This window comes from Parasteatoda tepidariorum, chromosome 9 (genome assembly GCF_043381705.1).
Source record: "Parasteatoda tepidariorum isolate YZ-2023 chromosome 9, CAS_Ptep_4.0, whole genome shotgun sequence".
In the NCBI taxonomy this organism is placed as follows: domain Eukaryota; kingdom Metazoa; phylum Arthropoda; class Arachnida; order Araneae; family Theridiidae; genus Parasteatoda; species Parasteatoda tepidariorum.
In genome coordinates this window covers 74,363,559-74,383,586 of record NC_092212.1, presented here as the reverse complement: position 1 = coordinate 74,383,586, position 20,028 = coordinate 74,363,559, and the positions used below count along the sequence as shown (strand labels likewise).

Sequence of the window (20,028 nt, the reverse complement as noted above, 5' to 3'; positions counted from 1 at the left end):
AGTTGAAGTACATTTACTTCAAAAAGCCTTTACTTGAAACAGGGTTATCTTTGGTTCTTCATTTGATTTTATGCTTTGCTGAAATGTTTCTGTTCTTCAAGAAAAGTCTTTGACTTCAAGAAAACGTTTTGAATTCCTCAGAAATTTAAAAAAAAAATTTATTTTTTTATTTTTATTTTGAGTGATCAAAAATATTTTGTGAGATCAAGGATCATCCAGAAATATATCCAGCTAAAACAGGTTTTTTCTATTATCATAATAGCAAATGATAGTGTTCCCCCTAAGAGTTTTTAGATGGTTAACCCTCCCTACCTGCCCTTATTTAAAGGTACATGCACCCTCCTTACCCCTTATGTTGTCCACCTTTCATTTAGAAAAAAATGCTCTTTCCTATTCTAAGAAGAAGAAAAAGCAATTAGCAGAAATGTAGAACTTCAGATTACCATTACTAGTGGGAATTATATTTAGGCTATGGCAATATAAAATGTTATTTTTCATATTTGTTTTATTATTTTTAGTTTTGTTTTAAAGGGCACATGTCTAACAAAATATAATTAATATATTTAGCAAGATTAGAGCCCGTCAAAACTGAAGATGCCCATGATTTTGAAAAAGCACCCTGCAAATACATAAGGAATTCAGAATTTATTAAAAAAAAATTCATATTTTTGAGTTAATTCTGCACTATTATTTCATATGTGTACTGACATATTTTAAAAATTAATGAAAACATTACAATAGTATGCATCTTTAATGTTAGAGGGTAAAAAAGATTAAATTTTCCTTAAATGTTAGACAGTTTAACAAATATTTAGAATTGCTAAATTTTTATTTCATTGCTTAATATAATAGCAAAATTACTTGACAACTTGAAATTTGACTTATTCATTCAGCATTCACGGTATTTCATATCTACCAAGTCTCCTGTTTTTAACAAAGACTCTTGTATTTTATGATCATATCCTGTTTACCTGTATATTCTCAAAATTCCACGCATTTGTTCAAGAAATTTAAAAAAAAATTGGTGATAAAATATTCAGTTTCTCAGATTATTCAGAATTATTCTTATTCCTCAACAGAAGGTGCTATTGCCAGTACTGATGTTGAGTGTTAATGTTGATGTTGAGTGTCAAACCATGATGGCTCGGGGGATAGTATGTTTGTCTTCTAATGAAGTAAACCCAGGTTCGAATCCCAGCGACCGATGACTGGTACATACGAATTCTGCATCGGGCTTGCACCGACCACAGTGCTGACATTAAATATCCTCAATGGTAAACGTATCAGGGTTAGAGTCCCCTTGTCGTCAGGCTAAGTGTGGGAGGTTTTCGTGGTTTTCCACTCTTTGTAAATCAAATGCGGATTAGTTCCATCAAAAAATCAAATTTCTCCCAATACTTGATCCAGGAGTTCCCTTGTTTTCTGAATGGGGTTCAAAATTACAAGGCTACAGAGTAGAACATCAGTAATCGTAAACCCAAAATTGGGTCGGTTAGTAAAATCTCCGTAATTTTTATTTCTCCAATGTTGGCATGTATGCTATTTAAATAACCTTTATTTTAAAAATAGCTAAATAAAAAAAAATTTCAAGAAAAAAAGCACTTGCAAATTTATGTGGGACTCATTATAAATGCAATGTATTATTTATTTGAAAGAAATTTAATTTCCATGCTCTTGAATGTGTAGTAAAGTCTAACATAATCTTTTTTAGAGACCAATATTCTAAACATTTGTCACGTCACAAGATTTACAACAAGACACCTCCAGATTCAGCTATTGATGATAGACAACAAATCCATTCAACAAATGGGTTGTCACCTCAAAAGGAAGACTATTCTGATACTTTGAAGCAAATGCAGAGAGCCTCTAATCATCGTAATGGAAAGGTTTGATATTTTTATTTACCTTTTGATGGATATATTATTCTCACTAAGTAATTTTTCTTTCACTACTTATATGTTCTATTTCTTTTTTTTTTCTTTTTTTTTTTTGCATTTTTTGTTCAAATTTGTTCTTAAAACTCATATTTGACATTTAGTTTATTGGGGTGTACAAATAAGTTTCTGCTGTTTTCTATAAAAAATAAGCAGTTTATTCTGAAAAAAAAGTACATTATCTTTTATTCAAAGTATTCTCCATTACTAGACACTGCTTTTTCCCATCTTTCCGGGAGCATTCGGATTCCACGTTGGAAGAACTCTTCATCATTTGAGGATATCCAAGAACCAACCCATTTCCTTGGTTTCTTCAAATGATGTAAACTTCTGCTCAAACAGACCATCTGCCATCGACTAGAATAGGTGATTATCTGAAAAGGCGAGGTCTGGCGAATACGGCGTGGGGAGTACAACTTCCCATTGAAGTGTTTCCAAACAAAATCAATTTTCACGCAAAATCGACGTTTAATGCCGCTTGGTTTCAGATTGTATGGAACCAACTTCCTTGTTTTTGGATCATTTCCAGTGATTTTAAACGATGTGAAAATACTTGCTGAGTCACTTGTAATGTAAGAGCAAGTTCTTTTTGCATTCGAGATGAATCTTCTTCCAATAATTCTTCCACGGCCTTGTCTTCGTTCAATTTCGACATTCCGCTGTGTTTTTTGTCTTCTACATCGAATTCGCCATTTTTAAACTTCTGAAACCACTTACGATAACTTCTCGCACTTAAAGCAGCCTCACCATATGCTTCTCCAAGCAATTGATGAGCCTAAGCTGCAGATTTCTTCAAATTAAAGAAGTAAATCAAAAGTCCCCGCAAATGATGCTTATTTGGCACATTTTTGCCCAAAAACAATTACGTAATGCAAATACGGAATCACCAAAACTTGAAGGTTATGTTGTTAACAGATGAACAATTTTATAATAAGACATTTAATATCAGTCAATTTCTACGTAACTTTCTAGTAGTGTCATCATGTGATGAACGGCAGGAACTTGTTTGTACACCCAATATTTTTATTTTTTTTATGTTCAATTGTGTGTCTGTTTTAAAAACAGTAAAGCATAAATTTATTTATTTGAGAAAGATACAGCAGATTGGAATTAAATATTATGGAATGGAATTTGCTTTGCCGAAATTGAAATCGTGAAGTGGCTTATTCCCAAACCATAATTTATTCATCAACTTGTATTCTTTTAAAGACCACATGAACCTTTAAGAGTGCAAAGCGTTTTTAAAAAGTGCTTATTTTCATTTTTTCATTGGGGTTTTCTAAGATGTGCTTAATTTCTCCTTTTCTAAAATGAGATTCTTATGTTTATCATGTAGATTTTTGCCTCGAATTACGCAAAAACGTGGTTTTCATATTGTTAATTTCAACATTTTCACAATTCATTCAGCCGCAATTAATTTTGACGTATCGTATGAAAGAGCCAATCATTTTATGTGTTTGACGAAATACTTGTGGATTAGGGTGGAACGGAATATTTTTTCGATAATTAAAAAGCACCCATTCCCCAAGATTTGAATAGTATATCACACTTGTATCTTTTCAGACTATTTTATGCATCATCTTCAATCCCTGCAAAAGCCTTAAAATTTTAAAATTCTTTAAATATACCAAGTTTTTGTAAATTTTTAAAATCTTCAACAATTGTCATATGAAAACAAATTAGCTCTCAAAAGTTGTGTATTGAATGAAGTAGTATTCGCGAATTTTCCAGAATTTTTTAACAATATTACTTTTTGAAACTGCTATGAAAATTATAAAATTTCACCAAAAGTACAGAATTTTTAAAAAATCACCAAATTTTTAAAATTGACAAGAAAATAAAACACCTTGCAAACATTTTGTATTTACTAATATATTACTCATGAATTGTTTTGATATTTTTGGTTCATTTTCCTCTTTACTATACACTGGTGTAGATAACTCCCCAAAATTTCCATCTCCTTTTTATTCATTAAATTTAATAAAGATAAGAATTAATTGAGATTCTTAACCTTGAGGGGTCATCTTCTAATTGCATGACATTTTTTAAGCATTTTAATGTGCTTTACTTTTTATCGTACTTTTGTGAAAAAAACTCAATAATATTTAAAGGCAAGATTTTAAGAAAAAGAGTGAAGTGTTTTCACTATTTTTGCTAAGATATCTGAAAAGTTTATTCATTTCTAGATCTTTTAATAATTTATTAAAGACTCTCCTTAATAAACTATTAAGTTGTATTACTAATGATTGATTAAACATTAAGGAGACCAAACTTTCATCCGTTTCGGCTTTACTATAAGAACTACAGAGATGTGATGGTTCAGGCGATACAGTGGTTGCCTTCCAACGAGGTGCCCTGCATTCGAATACCAGCGATAGCTGGTCTTGCATCGACCACACCGCAAAATATCATCATGGGTTAGAATCCCCTTGCCATCACACTAACCGTGGAAGGTTTTCGTCATTTTTCTCTCCATCTAATGCAAACGTGGGTTCGTTACATCCAAAACAGTGCTCCACGAAGGCAAATTTCTCCCAATACTTGATCCAGGAGCTCTGGATTGGGTTCAAAAATACAAGAATACGGAGTTGAACATTAATAGTCGTAAACCTTCCCCCCCCCAAAAAAAAAAAGAAAAAACTTTTTTTTTTCAGTGTTCAACGACGGTTATAAAAGAAATCTATATAAATAAGAACCACAATTCCTAGATTGCAGCTGCCCCCCCCCCTTCCCGATTCCAAGAATCCAAATATGTGAAAAAAGGTTTATTCAGAAAAAGAACGCTCTTGTGTTTGATTTCGTAACTTAATTAATAGTTAACAATATTTAATTAGCATATTTGAAGTCACCTATTAAGATTGAAACTCTTAATGGGTGTCTTCATCTGACGTAACCATTAAGATTTACACTTTGTTTGTGAAAATCAGATTGTTAGAACGAAAGTTATTAAGGGTGATGTCTTTTCGCGTTGTACTGTTTAANCCATAAGCCGAAACTCATTTAAACGCCGTTTGATGGTATTATTGCTTACGTGCTTGCCTGTTAATTCAGCGAATTCTTTTCTGATGTCCGGGGCGGTTTTGTGACGATCAGCTTCAGAAATTCGATGAATAATTCGATCTTCTCGTTCGGTAGTTTTGCGAGGACGTGGTTTTCGGGATGCTTTTTCAATACTTTTGGTCACTTGAATAGATTTCAATGCTTGGAAAACTGCTGTTTTTGATAATTTTAACCGCCTACCAATTTCTCTAATGCTTAAACCTTCTTTTCTCAGAGTATCTATTCGACATCTCTGTTCATTGCTAAAATTTTTTCCTTTACTCATAATAATGCTGAAATTTGTACTAAAAAAGAGAGAAAAAACATTAATATAATGTTTTAAAGCATCAAACAAAGATAATGTAGTAAATTACACTTACATTGATCGATAAATTGATTGTAATCATTCAATAACTCATGATTAGACAAACTGTCCTTAAGTATAAGAAACTTAACAAAATACTATATTTTTTAAATAAACTTTTATGAAACACTTGTGAACACGAATGAATTATTTGAGGATTGAAGTTCAACTAAGGTAAAATTCGTCATTATAGATATCTTGATCAAAACATAATATTCATCTGATATAATGACACATTTATTTTGAAAACACAGTTCTTAAGTACGTGAGCGCCACTGTACAAGGTTTAGACACATGATAGCCTTACCCACAAGTATTTTAGAAATTCAGTCAGTAAATGAAAACAAAACTCAATTTACAATTATAGATATTCAAGTTTTTATTTAATGAATTCAGAGGTCATACATTCATTTGTTATTTTCAGAAAAAAGCAAATCTAGTAGGTAAAGTTTTTCAGTAATGCTGAAAGTTTTCGTCCTAATTTTTTCACAGAATATAGATGTCTTGGTTTGAAAATAACCATTCACCACGTGGTGAGTCATCAAAGAAGATAGATACTTAATTAAATAAATAACCAATCACTTTTCCTAATCTTTTTATATATATATAATTTATGATTAAACTACATCCATGTAGAAAGATACTCTGGAAATAATTTTCATTAAAATGTCCAATGCCTGCCTCCCTTTAGAATTTTGATCTTTCAAAATCCATCAATTTGTGATGGAAAGAGGGTTCTTTAACAATTCACTTATTTCGTTTAAAGGTATAATGTATACCGGGCGTGGCCAAGCTGCTTGATAGTCGAGCCATTTTTCAAAATTTGAAGTTTTTCGCAAGTCACAATTAAATACGTATTTAAAAGGTATTAAAACTTTTTTTACATTAATTATATTTATTGAAAACATATAAGTAAAAGTACAAAATATGTGTATTGAATTTAATTATTAAAAATTAAACGCATTTAATTTACTTCTGGATAATTCTTTAAAATTTGGTGACAGCACTTCTCAGTAATTCCTTGAGATGCTGGTTATTTAAGACTGATCGGTGTTTGGATTTCACGAATTTTAAAGTGGAATAAAATTATTCACATAAGTACGTTGTCCGAATATTGAAATAATTCGACAAGCAGCCTTTTTTCATTCAGGATACTTCCATTCTGGTAAAAATTTCCAAAATTCAGTAAGCGGTGTCAACTTATATTTTAATTGTAAAGCTTGATCTTCTTGCATCTCTATTAATTCTAATTCTCCAGATGCTTTTTGTGTCATAATTATATTAGAAATGGAAAACTCACCTTGAATTGAACAATGTTGCACTTAGTTTTTCATATTTGTTCTCAGTAATTTAAAAGACGTTTTGAAACACATATGGAACGATAATAATTTTTTTTTAAAATAATAGCACGAAAGGGAACTCTGGTGCATTTATCGAGAGCCTCAAATAATCCTTCAAAGAACCGCATGTGGCTCGCGAGCTGCGGGTTGACCACCTATGATGTATACATTAAATGTATCGCCGAATATTTTTAACTGAAGATCTTAAAGTCAAAATATGTAACTAAATTTTGTCACGTATTTATATTATTTTTATTGTTGGATTAACCTTTTATAGTAGTTATAGATCATTTTTCTTATACGAATTTCTTTTTAAAAAAAAGGTATAATTTAATGCAAGCAAAAGAAATTTGTAAAAAGTGGCAAGATAATTAAAGGTACTTATTGATATCGAGTCTCCAACTCATTAGGTTTGAAGTTACTAGGGTGACCTGGGGTAATTCCTGAACAAAAAATGCAAACATCTATTTTGTGAAAAAATATTCAAGATAGAATTTTAATATTTACTGGAAGTTTAAGGGTTTATGAGAGGAGTCTTATGCTACCTTTTGTTTGAAAATCTAATTAGAATTTAAAGGATTTTAAATTTTTAGTGATCAGGAATTACCCTTTCTCTTGATCATTTCTGAGGTAATTCCTGATCACTTCTGGGGTAATTACTGATCACCAGTTTTTATAGTAAAGGAGCTGTTTAAAAGTAATTATACAATGGTAATTAACAAATAAGACATCAAGATCAAACAAATAAACCAAAAATATATGTTAAGCAGCTAATAATACGATTTATTTAAAAGCAAGAATAAATATTAACACTTCACATTTTCCAAAACTCTTTGCATTGTGCCATACATTTTAGGCAAGCAGCCAGCTCATTCTCATGTTCTGCTGGAATATAAGAAAGAGTTCCCACATGGGTTACTTTTGCTGGACTTTTTAACTTCATTAAGTGAGAGTGTAAAGTTAAGTAAGGTATGTTAACAGCTCTCACACTGAAATTTTCATTTTCAATCATTAAAAGAAATTCACTGATTTTGCTTTCAAGAAGCTTAGTATCCTTTTTAGGCTTATAATTTCTCACCATATTTATATTAGGTTAATTTATAAACTTAAAAATTATTCTAACAATGTACACACATAAAATTAAGATAGAAGGAAGGTAAGACAAACCAGAAATTGTGCAAATCAGAATACATTTGTCTTGTATAGAGTTAAAAACAAATTTTGTGATTACAGTTAAAATATATTTTATATTTGTTCCACTTAATAAATATGAACTGTTATTTAAGAAAAGACAATTCGCTATTTTTTTATACTATTTTATAAGAGAAATGACAATGATCAGGAATTACCCCAGTGATCAATAATTACCCCATCTGTAGGGGGCAACATTTGATATAGTTTCCTATAATCAATAACAATGTTTACAGTAGCTGTGAAACAATTAAACAAAAGCTTACACTATTTTTATATCAAAGAAAAATAAAATAACTCAAAATATTTATTATTAAGAGAAGGAGGGGGATCTTTGCAGAAATGTGCACATTTTGAAATGGAAAATACAGAAAGCAGTTTAAAGGATACTTATTTTGTTAGATTAAAAAAAACTATTATTAAGTAAATGTAGTTATACTTTAGTAAAGTGTACAAGCATTCTCGTCCATGTCTCAAACTTTAAAAAAAAAAAAAAAAAATTATTTGAATGTGGTTATAACTTAGATGATCACCCCAGAAACAAAGTGATCGTGAATCACCCCGGGTCACCCTACCAAGTTTAAAATAGTGTACCAGGCCACTGGCTCTCAACTGAAAATTTGAATATTCATTAAAAATTAAATATACTATACCTTTTTCAAAATATTTTTAAAAAGTTATGTTTGTAAATTGATAATTTTTTTAACAAAGAAAAAATATTATTTAAGTTAATTCAAGTGCTAGTTTATCATTTATTTATGTTTTTAACGCATGGCATGTGTTAAAAATAATATTGATAATTTACTGACTAAACTTAAAGTCCTGAACAAATTTCAAACTAATGAATTACTAAATTGACATATGAAGTTATTTTGTGTTCTACTTGGTACATACCAAAAAAATATTCTGCTTCATTTTAGAAAGAAGATTTAGCTGATATGGTAGAAGGAAATAAAAAATTGCGCTTTTTTCGCAATGGAAAACTTGGCAGGCATTTTTTTTTTTAATTAGATCATAAATTTTTTGAGTGTTGCAGGGCTGATTGTGCTCCGGAAAAAATCCTGATTTCCGGATTTTTCGCTAACAGTGATCCGGAAGTTTCCGGAGATCGAAAGTACAAACGTTTCAAAAAATCATTGATCACTTAAGTTTCCGGAAATCAAATTTTTAAAGGTGGAACTTAAAAACACAGTTTATTTAATTTGTTTGTAAGGGAGAGCCACAGAGATACTTTATAAGCTTATATTCATGATTAATATTCATTTTTTATCACTAAATAGTTGTTATAATCATAAACTCAAAAAAAATAGAAGACATATTTGTAAATTTTAATTACTTCTCCAGGTCATCATAGGTATGTGTAAATAGTATAGTTATGTGTAAAATTGTAAATATATTTTTAGTAAACTAAGAAATATTGAGAAAAAGTTTAAATTTTTTTCAAATTTTTCAATTTAAACTTTTTTTTTTTTTTTTTTTTCCAAATTCAGGAAATTTTCCGGAATTTTGATTTGGGCTCACAATCACCCCAGGTGTTGTCTAAATTTCCCCCAAACCTTGTTCCTGTGTGTAATGGGACACATTTTGCACCACTTTAGTTTCATAGTTCTACATAGATGTAAAATTCTTAGTAATATTTTTCTGAAAGTTCTTACTTAGATTGTATTTCTGGAATTTAATTGTTTTAAAAAAGGATTTTTCAAATTATAAAAAATAAGTCCCTCTTCTTCTAGTTATAATTTTTTTAAGGTAATTTTTTAAAATAAATTTTGATAATTTTTTTAATATAATCAGTATTATTAGATGATTAATATGAAGTGTTTGTGATCTTAGTAAGTAACAATTTATAGCAATTTAAATTAAATTATATTGAATAAAAGCTTTGAAAAATAATCTGTGTGTCCAAAATTGTTCGTAAAAAACTGTTAACTATGAATAATTAGTATCCAGAATAAAAAATCATTGGAATGTCTGTATAACAATAAAGTAAATATAGCACATTTTTAGAAAATTCCCTGAAATTGAATAATTTTCCTAAAAAAGTCTTTATTGAAATAGCATTTTTGCACTGATTATTGCTTGCTTGAATATTTAAATGCGTATATTACTGATCATCATGAAGTGAGTCTCATTTATAGAAATCAGGTTAAAACTTTTTTTCTTATATTCAGAATTTCCTTTTTAAATTAATTAAATCTAACTATCTTTGAATTAAATGCTTATAACTACTCAAAATTATGAGTAAACATGATGCATAGCATTTCAAGCTCATTTAATATCAATCATACCTAGAAAATATTGCAGTTCTTCTATTTTGATGACTATAAAAATCTCTAAAATTCCCTATATGTATTTAGTACATTATGAAATTTATATTATTTCGTAAAATCAACTGGATTTTTCCTGTCCGTGTTGGTAGCTATGTGGTTATATATTAAAGCATTCCTAGCAAAGTTAAGTATTCTACTAATTAAATGTGCTTAAAGCTAATAAATTTATTTCTCCTTGTGTATATAGATTGGAGAGTTTGGCAAAGAATGTGCTGCAAAATGGAATGCCATGAATGAAGAACAAAAGGAACCATTTTTGGAGTCTGCAGGCAGGGACAGAGAACGATACAAGCGTGAGGTAAGATGGACAAAACTTTTATAATCGTACTTGAATTGCTAAGTTAATGATAAATTATTATAAAGTTCAGTTTAGTATTTATTAAAATGTTTAAACAATATTCAAGTTGAGCTCAAATGAATTTTATTCTTTACAATGTTGATACCATAACTCAAAAAAATCTCAAAATTTATACAGGTCTAGGCAAATATGTTAATCTATGAAATGCATGTTCAAACAAAATTTTCATATTTTTTCCAATGCTTATTAAGAAGAACCTGAATGTACCTATTATGTAAAAAATAATAATTATACACCCTATTTTTTAATATTCTTGAATTTCTTATTTTGTTTCTAATTGTCCTTACGTCAAACATTAAAATCCCTTATACTAATACAAGCCTTATGATAAAAAAAAAATTTATTTTTGCTGCGAAAATCTCAAAAATGTCAAAATTTTATAATTTTATGTTACTGAAATATTAATTGTAAGGCAAATAAATTTGAAACGAAAAATGTTTTTCATTTATTTACTTATGCATAAGTGAAAAATTAAAGATTGTAGAGTTCCTCGATTAAAATAAATCAAAATACAAATGATTGAAAAATTTAATTTAACTGACACATCTTCGAAAAGTCAGCTTTGCTATTTTTGTGGCCTTATTCTATAAGTAGGTCTAATTTCTTTGAAGTCCATTTTTTATTTTTAATTTATGTAAATTTGAATTATAATACAAATTACATTTGACTCAGTTGAAAGAACAAAGAACATTATTGATTTTCTCTTTTTGATGCCTTTTTACATTATTCTTTATCTACTACTTTCATTCGCTAAAGCAAAAAGTGTTTAAAAGCTGTCTCGAATCTTAAATCCTTGCAAAATGATTGGTCAAATAGCAAAATTTTAAATATTATCAACAACCAATGCAATTCACAAAATTTACAAGTCTCAAACAGTAACCTTAATGGCTTTTTCCTTCTGTTATTTGATACTAGCAAAGTTTTATTCTATTTCAGTTGACCTTACCAATTTCAATCAATCCATTCAATTTGCTGGATTTTTCTTTGAGAATTGCCAAATCTAGTTTTTTTCTTGCTTGATTTTTTTATTGACAATGTATCCGTGCACCTGGAAAGTCATGAGGTATTGAACAAAATTTGTCATGAAATGTCCTGATGGTAATTATTTTTTTTAAAAAAAATCATGGAAAGTCATGAATTTAGGTCNTTGATTTTTTTATTGACAATGTATCCGTGCACCTGGAAAGTCATGAATTTTGGTATTGAACAAAATTTGTCATGAAATGTCCTGATGGTAACTATATTTTTTTTAAAAAAAAATCATGGAAAGTCATGAATTTAGGTTGCCAAAAAATCTAATTGTCAAACTGGAATTTACCCCTCCCCCCAATTACTTGGAGTTCCGAATATCTGAATTTGTAACGAACTCCCCACTCATAGTCATATTTTATTAAAATATAAAATGTTTTTATCATGTTCTTTAAAAATTGTGTTCTTTCAAAAAATAAGAAGAAGAGAAAAAACTTTATTTTCTACAGCAAATTATCTTTTAAACTTCTGTGATTTCAGAATTTTTATCATTTATTTTTTTATTTACTCAATTTGGAATTCCATCTGAAGCAAGCCAGTGATTGGCAAATTATTTTTATTCCGAAATGATAACAGATAAATCAGAAGTATTTCTTTCCTTTCCCTTGAACAAGAAAAGTATCTTTAGAATATAATTCTGCAGAAAAAAGAAGAAGAAAAAATTACTTTTGAGCTATTTTATTGCTTCAAATCTTTATTTTCTCTGTTTTTTAAATTAAAAATCTATAAATATGAAGATGCAGAGTATAACAGTTTTGGTTACACCTATCATTTCAATCAATGTTATTATGATGCTTTTTTAAATTTACTGTTGTGTTTTTGTCGGAGAAAATAGTAACTTCGTAAAGTCATGAAAAATTCTTGGAATTAGTCATGGAAAGTCATGAATTTGAAAATCTAAAATGTAGCAGATACCCTGTATTGATACTTAATATGTATTTTTCTTATAACTCCTTAATTGAATTTTTAATCATCATTTATTTTAGATGTCAATATACAAACCAGCTAGGGATGCAAATAAACCAAAACGACCTGGAACTGCATTTATGATATTCATGGCTGATTTCAGGAAAGAAATGGCTGGCAAAGAACCTGAAGGTGGTGTTGCAGCTATGGCAAAACTAGGTTTGTGTTTATTTTAAAGAAATTTGATTACTTGATTTTGTGATATAATTTTATTTGTTGGACTAAGTTCATCTCATTCAGTTACTCTTTAATTTGTTTACATTTTCAGTAATATTAATTTGGTGTATTAGAAACGCCATATTTTTCAATGTATTAAGTCAACTTTCCAACCTTTTTTAATTACAAATGGAGTTTCCTTTTATGCTTGTATTAAGTTCAGATATATGCTGATCTTTAGATCAAATGAAAATGATCTCTAAAGGTCATCATGACTAACAATGAATGATCTATAAAGATGTGACGAAGTAGGTCTTAATATTTCTGGATGCATCTTCTCTCTCTAAAATTATTTTTCTTATAATTTTTTGCACTAGTTTTTGCAATTATATTAAGTTAAAAAAAAATTTAGTTCAGTCAAATCAGTTGACTTTATATTGGAAATTATGGCTAGTATTTGAATAATTTACAGCAGGGTTGGCAAGCTTCTTGCATAACACTTATGAGGAAATAACTTTCTTTTAAATGAAAAAAATATATTTTTCTAAATCATAGTTCAAGTTCTTCAATTTTGCTGATATAATTTATTTTCATAGTTATTAATTTCTCCCTTTCAAACTTGTTGTTGTATTGTACTATTATTAATTAGATAAAAAAATTTAAAAAGTGTAAGTTTGTTTCAGTAATTAAATTGTATAACTCTGAAATATTAATTATTTTGGAAGTTCAATTTCGTTCAACTTTTTTTTATGGTAGAACAATTTTATTTATTTATTTTTTTAGCTATGAAAAGTAATGATTTATTGCACAAATGGATTAACTTCATTAAACAAAAAAATGAAGTCTAGATTACTACCTCTAAATTAAATATTCATTATGAATTCTGTAATAAAATTATTATTAGAGAAATTTTGTATTAAATGTAATTTTATATAGAGCTATGATGGAACAAATTTTATTAACAGTTATACTCAAAATATTCCCTTAAATTATGGTAACTGATTAGTGCAGTAAATGCGAACGGTTCAAATAATCTGAATATTAATTGAACAGACCTCATAAGGCAGGGGTGGTGAACCTTTATGCACCAACGTGCCATTTTTCAAAAAATTGTTTAATGAAGTCATAGACGTGCCGTCAAATAATTTTGACTTTGTGATTATTGGGAAAATAATAATACTATCAACTCAAAACTATGAAGAAAAAAATTACATTTTCCAATGTCTCAATTATACGCTTAATTCAACTTAAAGTAGCATCAGTATGACTTCTGTTATTGCAGATTAGACGACAAATAGCTTATATTAGGTTGTAAGATGTTAGTTTAAGCAGGATTTTTTTTTTTTTTTTTTTTTTTTTTTTTTTTTTTTTTTTTTTTTTTTTTTTTGCTCGTTATTTATTGTTAGCTCGTTTTTTGTGGTTATTATTTGTTTTTTTGTGAATTTTAATTTAATTGTTAATATGCTTCATAGTGAAATTTGTGATCGGTGGCGTGCCCAGAATATTGTGTAGCGTGCCATTTGTTCGCCATCCCTGTCATAGGGCAATTTAGTTATTGGAACAAACTTATGCCTGTGCAAAAAAATTGGAACACTATAATCTTTCTAAGATCATTTATAAACTGATCTACAGAATCAATAAAGTTGTTTTTTTTTTTAATTAACATCAAATCTTTAAAGAATATTTTCAGAAAATATTGTGTGCAAGTATTAAATGCGTGCAAGTTCCGAAAACAAGCTTGTGCTAAGAAAAAAATTCATACTCTTCAGCTTATCAGCGGAAGTAGAAGTAAAAATAATAACCAGCGATGTAATATAAATTCTTGTTTTTTATTAATATCTGTGGTAAGTAGATATATTTTACTTTTATCAGATTTAATGAGATGCAACGAATGAAGTAAGCTCGACTACTTTATGACCAAATCTCTGCCTGGTGTTTTGAAATATATTGGTTTTAGATTAAATTATATTTAATTTTGTAGAATCATCATTTATTCTAAAGAAATCATTAATTTGATGATTCAGGGTTGCCACGGGTGACTAAAATGCAACTATTTCCGGCATGAGGTGACTGGTAACTTTTTTTGCCTGAAAATGGTTTTTAAGAAAAGCACCTATTTTCAGGAAAAGGCGACTGTTGGGAGACTTTTCTGTACTCTAGCAATGTTTTTTTTTTTTTTTTTAAGCATAAATTTGGTTGAAAACCTGCAGCCCGCAGGAGCTTCCGAACACGCTAAATTTTTTCTTCTTAAAAAATCTTGAATGGCAAATTTGAGTTCATCACTTTTAAATATGTATATATCCTTTTGCACAGATTCCATTGTCAGTCAATTTCGTTTTTAAATCGTCCTTTTTTTATTAATTATTGCTATGAAATTCCTCATGATTTTTTAAAAAAAAACTTTTTTTATAGGATATTGCAATGCGTGAATTTAAAAGGGAAATTTTTTTAAATATTTTTTTTTTTTTTTTATCAAAAAGTATTTTTTTGAATGAATTCTAGTAATTGAAAGAATTATTTTTCCGCGAATATTCTAATTGTTTTGATTTAAAAACTTAATGCTGGAACACTAATGTTTATGTAAAAATTATCATACTTGTCACCAACTTGACTAAATGGATCGTGGTATGGACAATTAAGTCATTTAATAAAATTTTAGTCATATTTTTGATGAATTTTTGTTCTTATTTAGGCAACTATTTTCGTAGTTTTCAGCAACTACTTTCATGCTTTAGGTTACTAAAAGCAACTATTTTGTTCATTTTTTTTTCTGTGGCTACCCTGTGATTCAATGAAATTAAATTTATTATTAATTTTAATGAAATTAAATTTAATAGATAAATTCTATTTGTTTACTTTACTTTCCCTCTGTATTTTTATAATAGTTAAAGTTAACTTTAATGATTAAAGCTTTTTTTTAAATTTCTGTGCCAATACTTGGGGTTTGCAAAATTAAGCAACCGTAATCTCTTAATTCAGCATTTGGCAATTTTTTTACCACTCTTTGTGTGTTAAAATACAAATATATATTTATATATCAGGGGTCTGACTAAGTTTTTTTGAGAGGTACCTAGTTTGTAAAAATTAAAAATTATATTAACAAATCAACACAAAAATATGGTAAAGTAAGAAAATATTTTCAAACATTGTCACTACAAATGAAAATTATTTAGGACTGGTAAATTTCTATATATTTTTCCCCATATATTAAAAAATAATTTTGCTATTGTAAAATTTTGGGCTTAAAATTGTACCCAAATTTAAAAATCATTGTCAATAATTAAATTTCAACTTGAATTTAATAAAAACATGCATTTAACAGTACTAGCACTAAAAGTTATTTTCATTATGAGAACATTTTCGACTAGGTCATACAAAAAAAAAAAAAATTCATAAAAAATTAAGGTCTGATAGAATAAATTTACAATAGTGTTTAAGATAATGTGCGGATTTTGACTTTCTGTAAAGTTTATAGAGGGCTCATCGTTTCATTTTAAAAGACTCAACGAAAAAACCTCGCTTTGATATGGCGTAAGTGACCATTTAGGCTTACCTCATTGCACCAACTGACCTTTTTGTAAAAGACAGCTGGCAAAAAAGCTCTTTTCCATAGATTGCAATGAAAACGGGGTTTGTATGAGAACTTGCTTTTTCAAAAGTATTATGTGAAACTACCATTTTTCCTAAAGTTGAATTTGTGAAGGTACCTCTAAACAGTAGTAAATTTACCCTGGACTGNTATATGTTAAAGTAAGAAAATATTTTCAAAAATTGTCACTACAAATAAAAATTATTTAGAAATGGTAAATTTCTATATATTTTTCCCCATATATTAAAAAATAATTTTGCTATTATAAAATCTTGGGCTTAAAATTGTACCCAAATTTAAAAATCATTGTCGATAATTACATTTCAACTTGAATTTAATAAAAACATGCATTTAACGGTACTAGCACTAAAAGTTATTTTCATTATGAGAGCATTTTCCACTAGGTCATACAAAAAAAAAAAAAAAAATTTCATAAAAAATGAAGGTCTGATAGAATAAATTTACAATAGTGTTTAAGATAATGTGCGGATTTTAACTTTCTGTAAAGTTTATAGAGGGCTCATTGTTTCATTTTAAAAGACTCAACGAAAAAACCTCGCTTTGATATGGCGTCCATTTAGGCTTACCTCATTGCACCAACTGACTTTTTTGTAAAAGACAGCTGGCAAAAAAGCTCTTTTCCTTAGATTGCAATGAAAACAAGGTTTGTATAAGAGAAATTGCTTTTTCAAAAGTATTATGTGAAACTACCATTTTTCCTAACGTTGAATTTGTGAAGGTACCTCTAAACAGTAGTAAATTTACCCTGGACAGACCCCTGTGTATATATATATGTATACAGTCAAACCCCGCTATAGTGAACTCCCGGATATAGTGAACCAAATGTTCAGTCCCGTGCCTTGCTATACACGCATAATGTTATTTTTTGTGGATATAGTGAACCAAAAAAGTGAGGAAGTTGGATATAATGANAAAATTTTTTTTTTTTTTTTTTTTTTTTTTTTTTTTTTTTTTTTTTTTTTTTTTTTGACATTTTCAGGGAATATAAACTATCCAAATCTTGTAACATATGGAAAAATAGGCAATTAATAATTTCGGCTCATGAAAAAAATTTAGATGGCAGAAAAAATTTGAGAAAAGCAGATCACAAGGATGTTGAAGAAGCATTACTGAAATGGTTCACCATTCGAAGAAGCCGCAATCTGGACTAAAGTGGATAAATTTGCTAAGTGATTTTATGAGACTACTTTCATGTGCTCGAATGGCTGGTTGAACAGGTTTAAAAACGAAATAACAGAAATTCAGGAAAAATTATCTGAGAGTCGGGAAGTGTTTCCATAACTGATATTGAGGATTGCTCATCAGCTAAAGATTACTAATTTTTTTGTACGCAAGACGAAGAGTAATGAAAAATAACACTTTTTTTGCTACTACATAATATTTTTCGGTCATTTATTTGAGTAATGTGTAATAAAAGGGACGAGTTTGGGAACCATTTGTTATATTGCCTGCGTTACGGATATAGTGAACACCCGGTTATAATGAACTGAAATTTTGGTCCTTTGAAGGTTCACTATAGCGGGGTTTGACTGTATATTGAATTTTACAGTTAAGTGCAATAATTTGAGAAAATTGTCACTTTGTTATTTATCAGGCAATGTAAGGGAAATTCCATGGTTATTCTTGTTGCATGTATTAATTAGCTAATATAAAATCAATTTAAAAATAAGTAATTATGTAAACTTATTTTTTGCTTTAAAAAAATTTACAATTGTTTGCATATATCTTTAAATCTATGTCTATGAACTTAGTTGCTTAGAACGTTAGTTATTTAATTACATTTGCTATTATATGTCAATTGTCTAGATAAAGCAAATGTCAGCTCTTAAAGAAGGAGGGGAAAAATATCACAAATAACCGAAGGAGAATAGATTATACTTTTCTATGAATGAATATAACAAAACAATGTGAATTGAGCACAAATAAAAGTTCCGAAATGGATATACAATAGTTTCAGTCTTTTAAACTTAATCTTCATCAATGTCTAAAATCAAAATGGATATTGTGTTATGACACTGAAGAAAATTCTTGTTTACAGCAATAAAACTATAGTCTGTCTATTTCTGTAATCTTTATTTGTGCATTATTAACATTTTGATTTCCAGTCATACTTTCAATATAATTCAGTTGCACTGTCAAATTCAAAGTTGCCAACTCTACTGATTTTTGCTGTGTGTCTTGTTTCAACTGGACATAATTCATCTGCTATTAAAAAGAAATATGAATGTCAGAAGAAATTGAATGGCGATTCAAAATGTTGATGCAGGCAATTTGTTAATCTAGTTTATTATTTTCTTGATATAATCTAATATGTTAGATTTACTCTATCAATTCAAAAATAAATTAAATCCTCTGGGTATAAGATGTTCTAGTTTTATTTTATTTTTTATGAATGCTGTCTTGTATATAAAAATCATATACGATTCATANATTGAATGGCGATTCAAAATGTTGATGCAGGCAATTTGTTAATCTAGTTTATTATTTTCTTGATATAATCTAATATGTTAGATTTACTCTATCAATTCAAAAATAAATTAAATCCTCTGGGTATAAGATGTTCTAGTTTTATTTTATTTTTTTATGAATGCTGTCTTGTATATAAAAATCATATACGATTCATAAAGGCAAAAGCTATTTTTAGGGATAAAAGATCTGTGATTTGTATTTAATGTAATGTTTTTATCTCATCATGTTAGATTCTAGGTATTTACAAGCAAATTTTCTTGCATAAAATTTTAGGTGGTGAAAGGTGGAGAGGTATGACCGATGATGATAAACAGCCTTATGTAGAACAGCAATTAGAAGCAAAACTTCGATATGAGCACTCCATGGAAGAATATAGGAGAACTGTGAGTTTTGATTCTGTGTGTCCTCTAAATTCATGATAATTCTCGTAATAATGGTTTTAAAAAATATCTAATTTAGAAGAAATGTATTGATTCTGATTTAAATCCAGGATTTTTGACCCACCCACAGAAGAAAAAAAAAACAATAAATCCAGGGTTCAAATGGTTTTTTTTTTTTTTAAATTGGAATAGATTAATAAAGAATACGATAAAAGAGAAATAAATTTAAGGGATTTCATATTTATCTTAAATGTATTGATAAATAAATTTTCAAAACTAACTATAAATAACATAGCTTAAAGTGTAATTCCTAAAACTACTAAGAAAATTGTTAAATAAGCAGTTCTGTAGTTAATTGGCCTGCAAAAGGCTTACTTTATAACTAAAAAAAATAAGGCTATAACTTATAAATGTTTAATAATAAATAAAACAGAAAACAGCATATTTCTCTGATCCCAATATTATGATTTTATTTTTACTCCAAGAAAAAATTACTTTAGGAGTCTATTATTAATACAGTACAGAACCCGTTATCCGGAAATCAGAAAACCGGAACAAAATTCGATAAATTTTCCCTCCATTTTTAAAAAAAAAAAAAAAATTAAAAAAATTTTTTTTTCCTCATAAGATTTTAGGATTTTTTTTCTTTTTTGAAAGATGTTTACCTTACCATCATTTTGGAAATAATCATTAGTGTATTACTCCATCGTGTTTTCTTCTTTTTAAGATTATTTCCAAAAGAAAAAAAAATTTTTTTTAGTTGGGTTTAACAATAGAAAAAACTGCTTTTTGTAGCGATTCAGAAATCCGGAAAAATCACTTATCCGGAATAGCCATGGTCCCGATCGTTCCGGATAATCGG

At 28.4% G+C, this 20,028-nt stretch overlaps 1 protein-coding gene across 4 annotated transcripts in view; it reads left to right on the top strand.

Moving 5' to 3' along the window:
* Positions 1-20,028, top strand: part of LOC107439899 (uncharacterized) — a 42,737-nt gene that overhangs the window by 8,459 nt on the left and 14,250 nt on the right. For all 4 annotated transcript variants that reach the window (XR_011637722.1, XM_016052642.3, XM_016052641.3 and 1 more), the window contains exons 3-5: positions 10,386-10,496; positions 12,572-12,710; positions 19,060-19,169. Coding sequence is in view for 3 of the 4 variants with exons in the window: in XM_016052642.3 (XP_015908128.2) it covers positions 10,386-10,496; positions 12,572-12,710; positions 19,060-19,169 (360 nt within the window). In the remaining variant the exon portion in view is untranslated. The remainder of the gene's footprint in view (positions 1-10,385; positions 10,497-12,571; positions 12,711-19,059; positions 19,170-20,028) is intronic.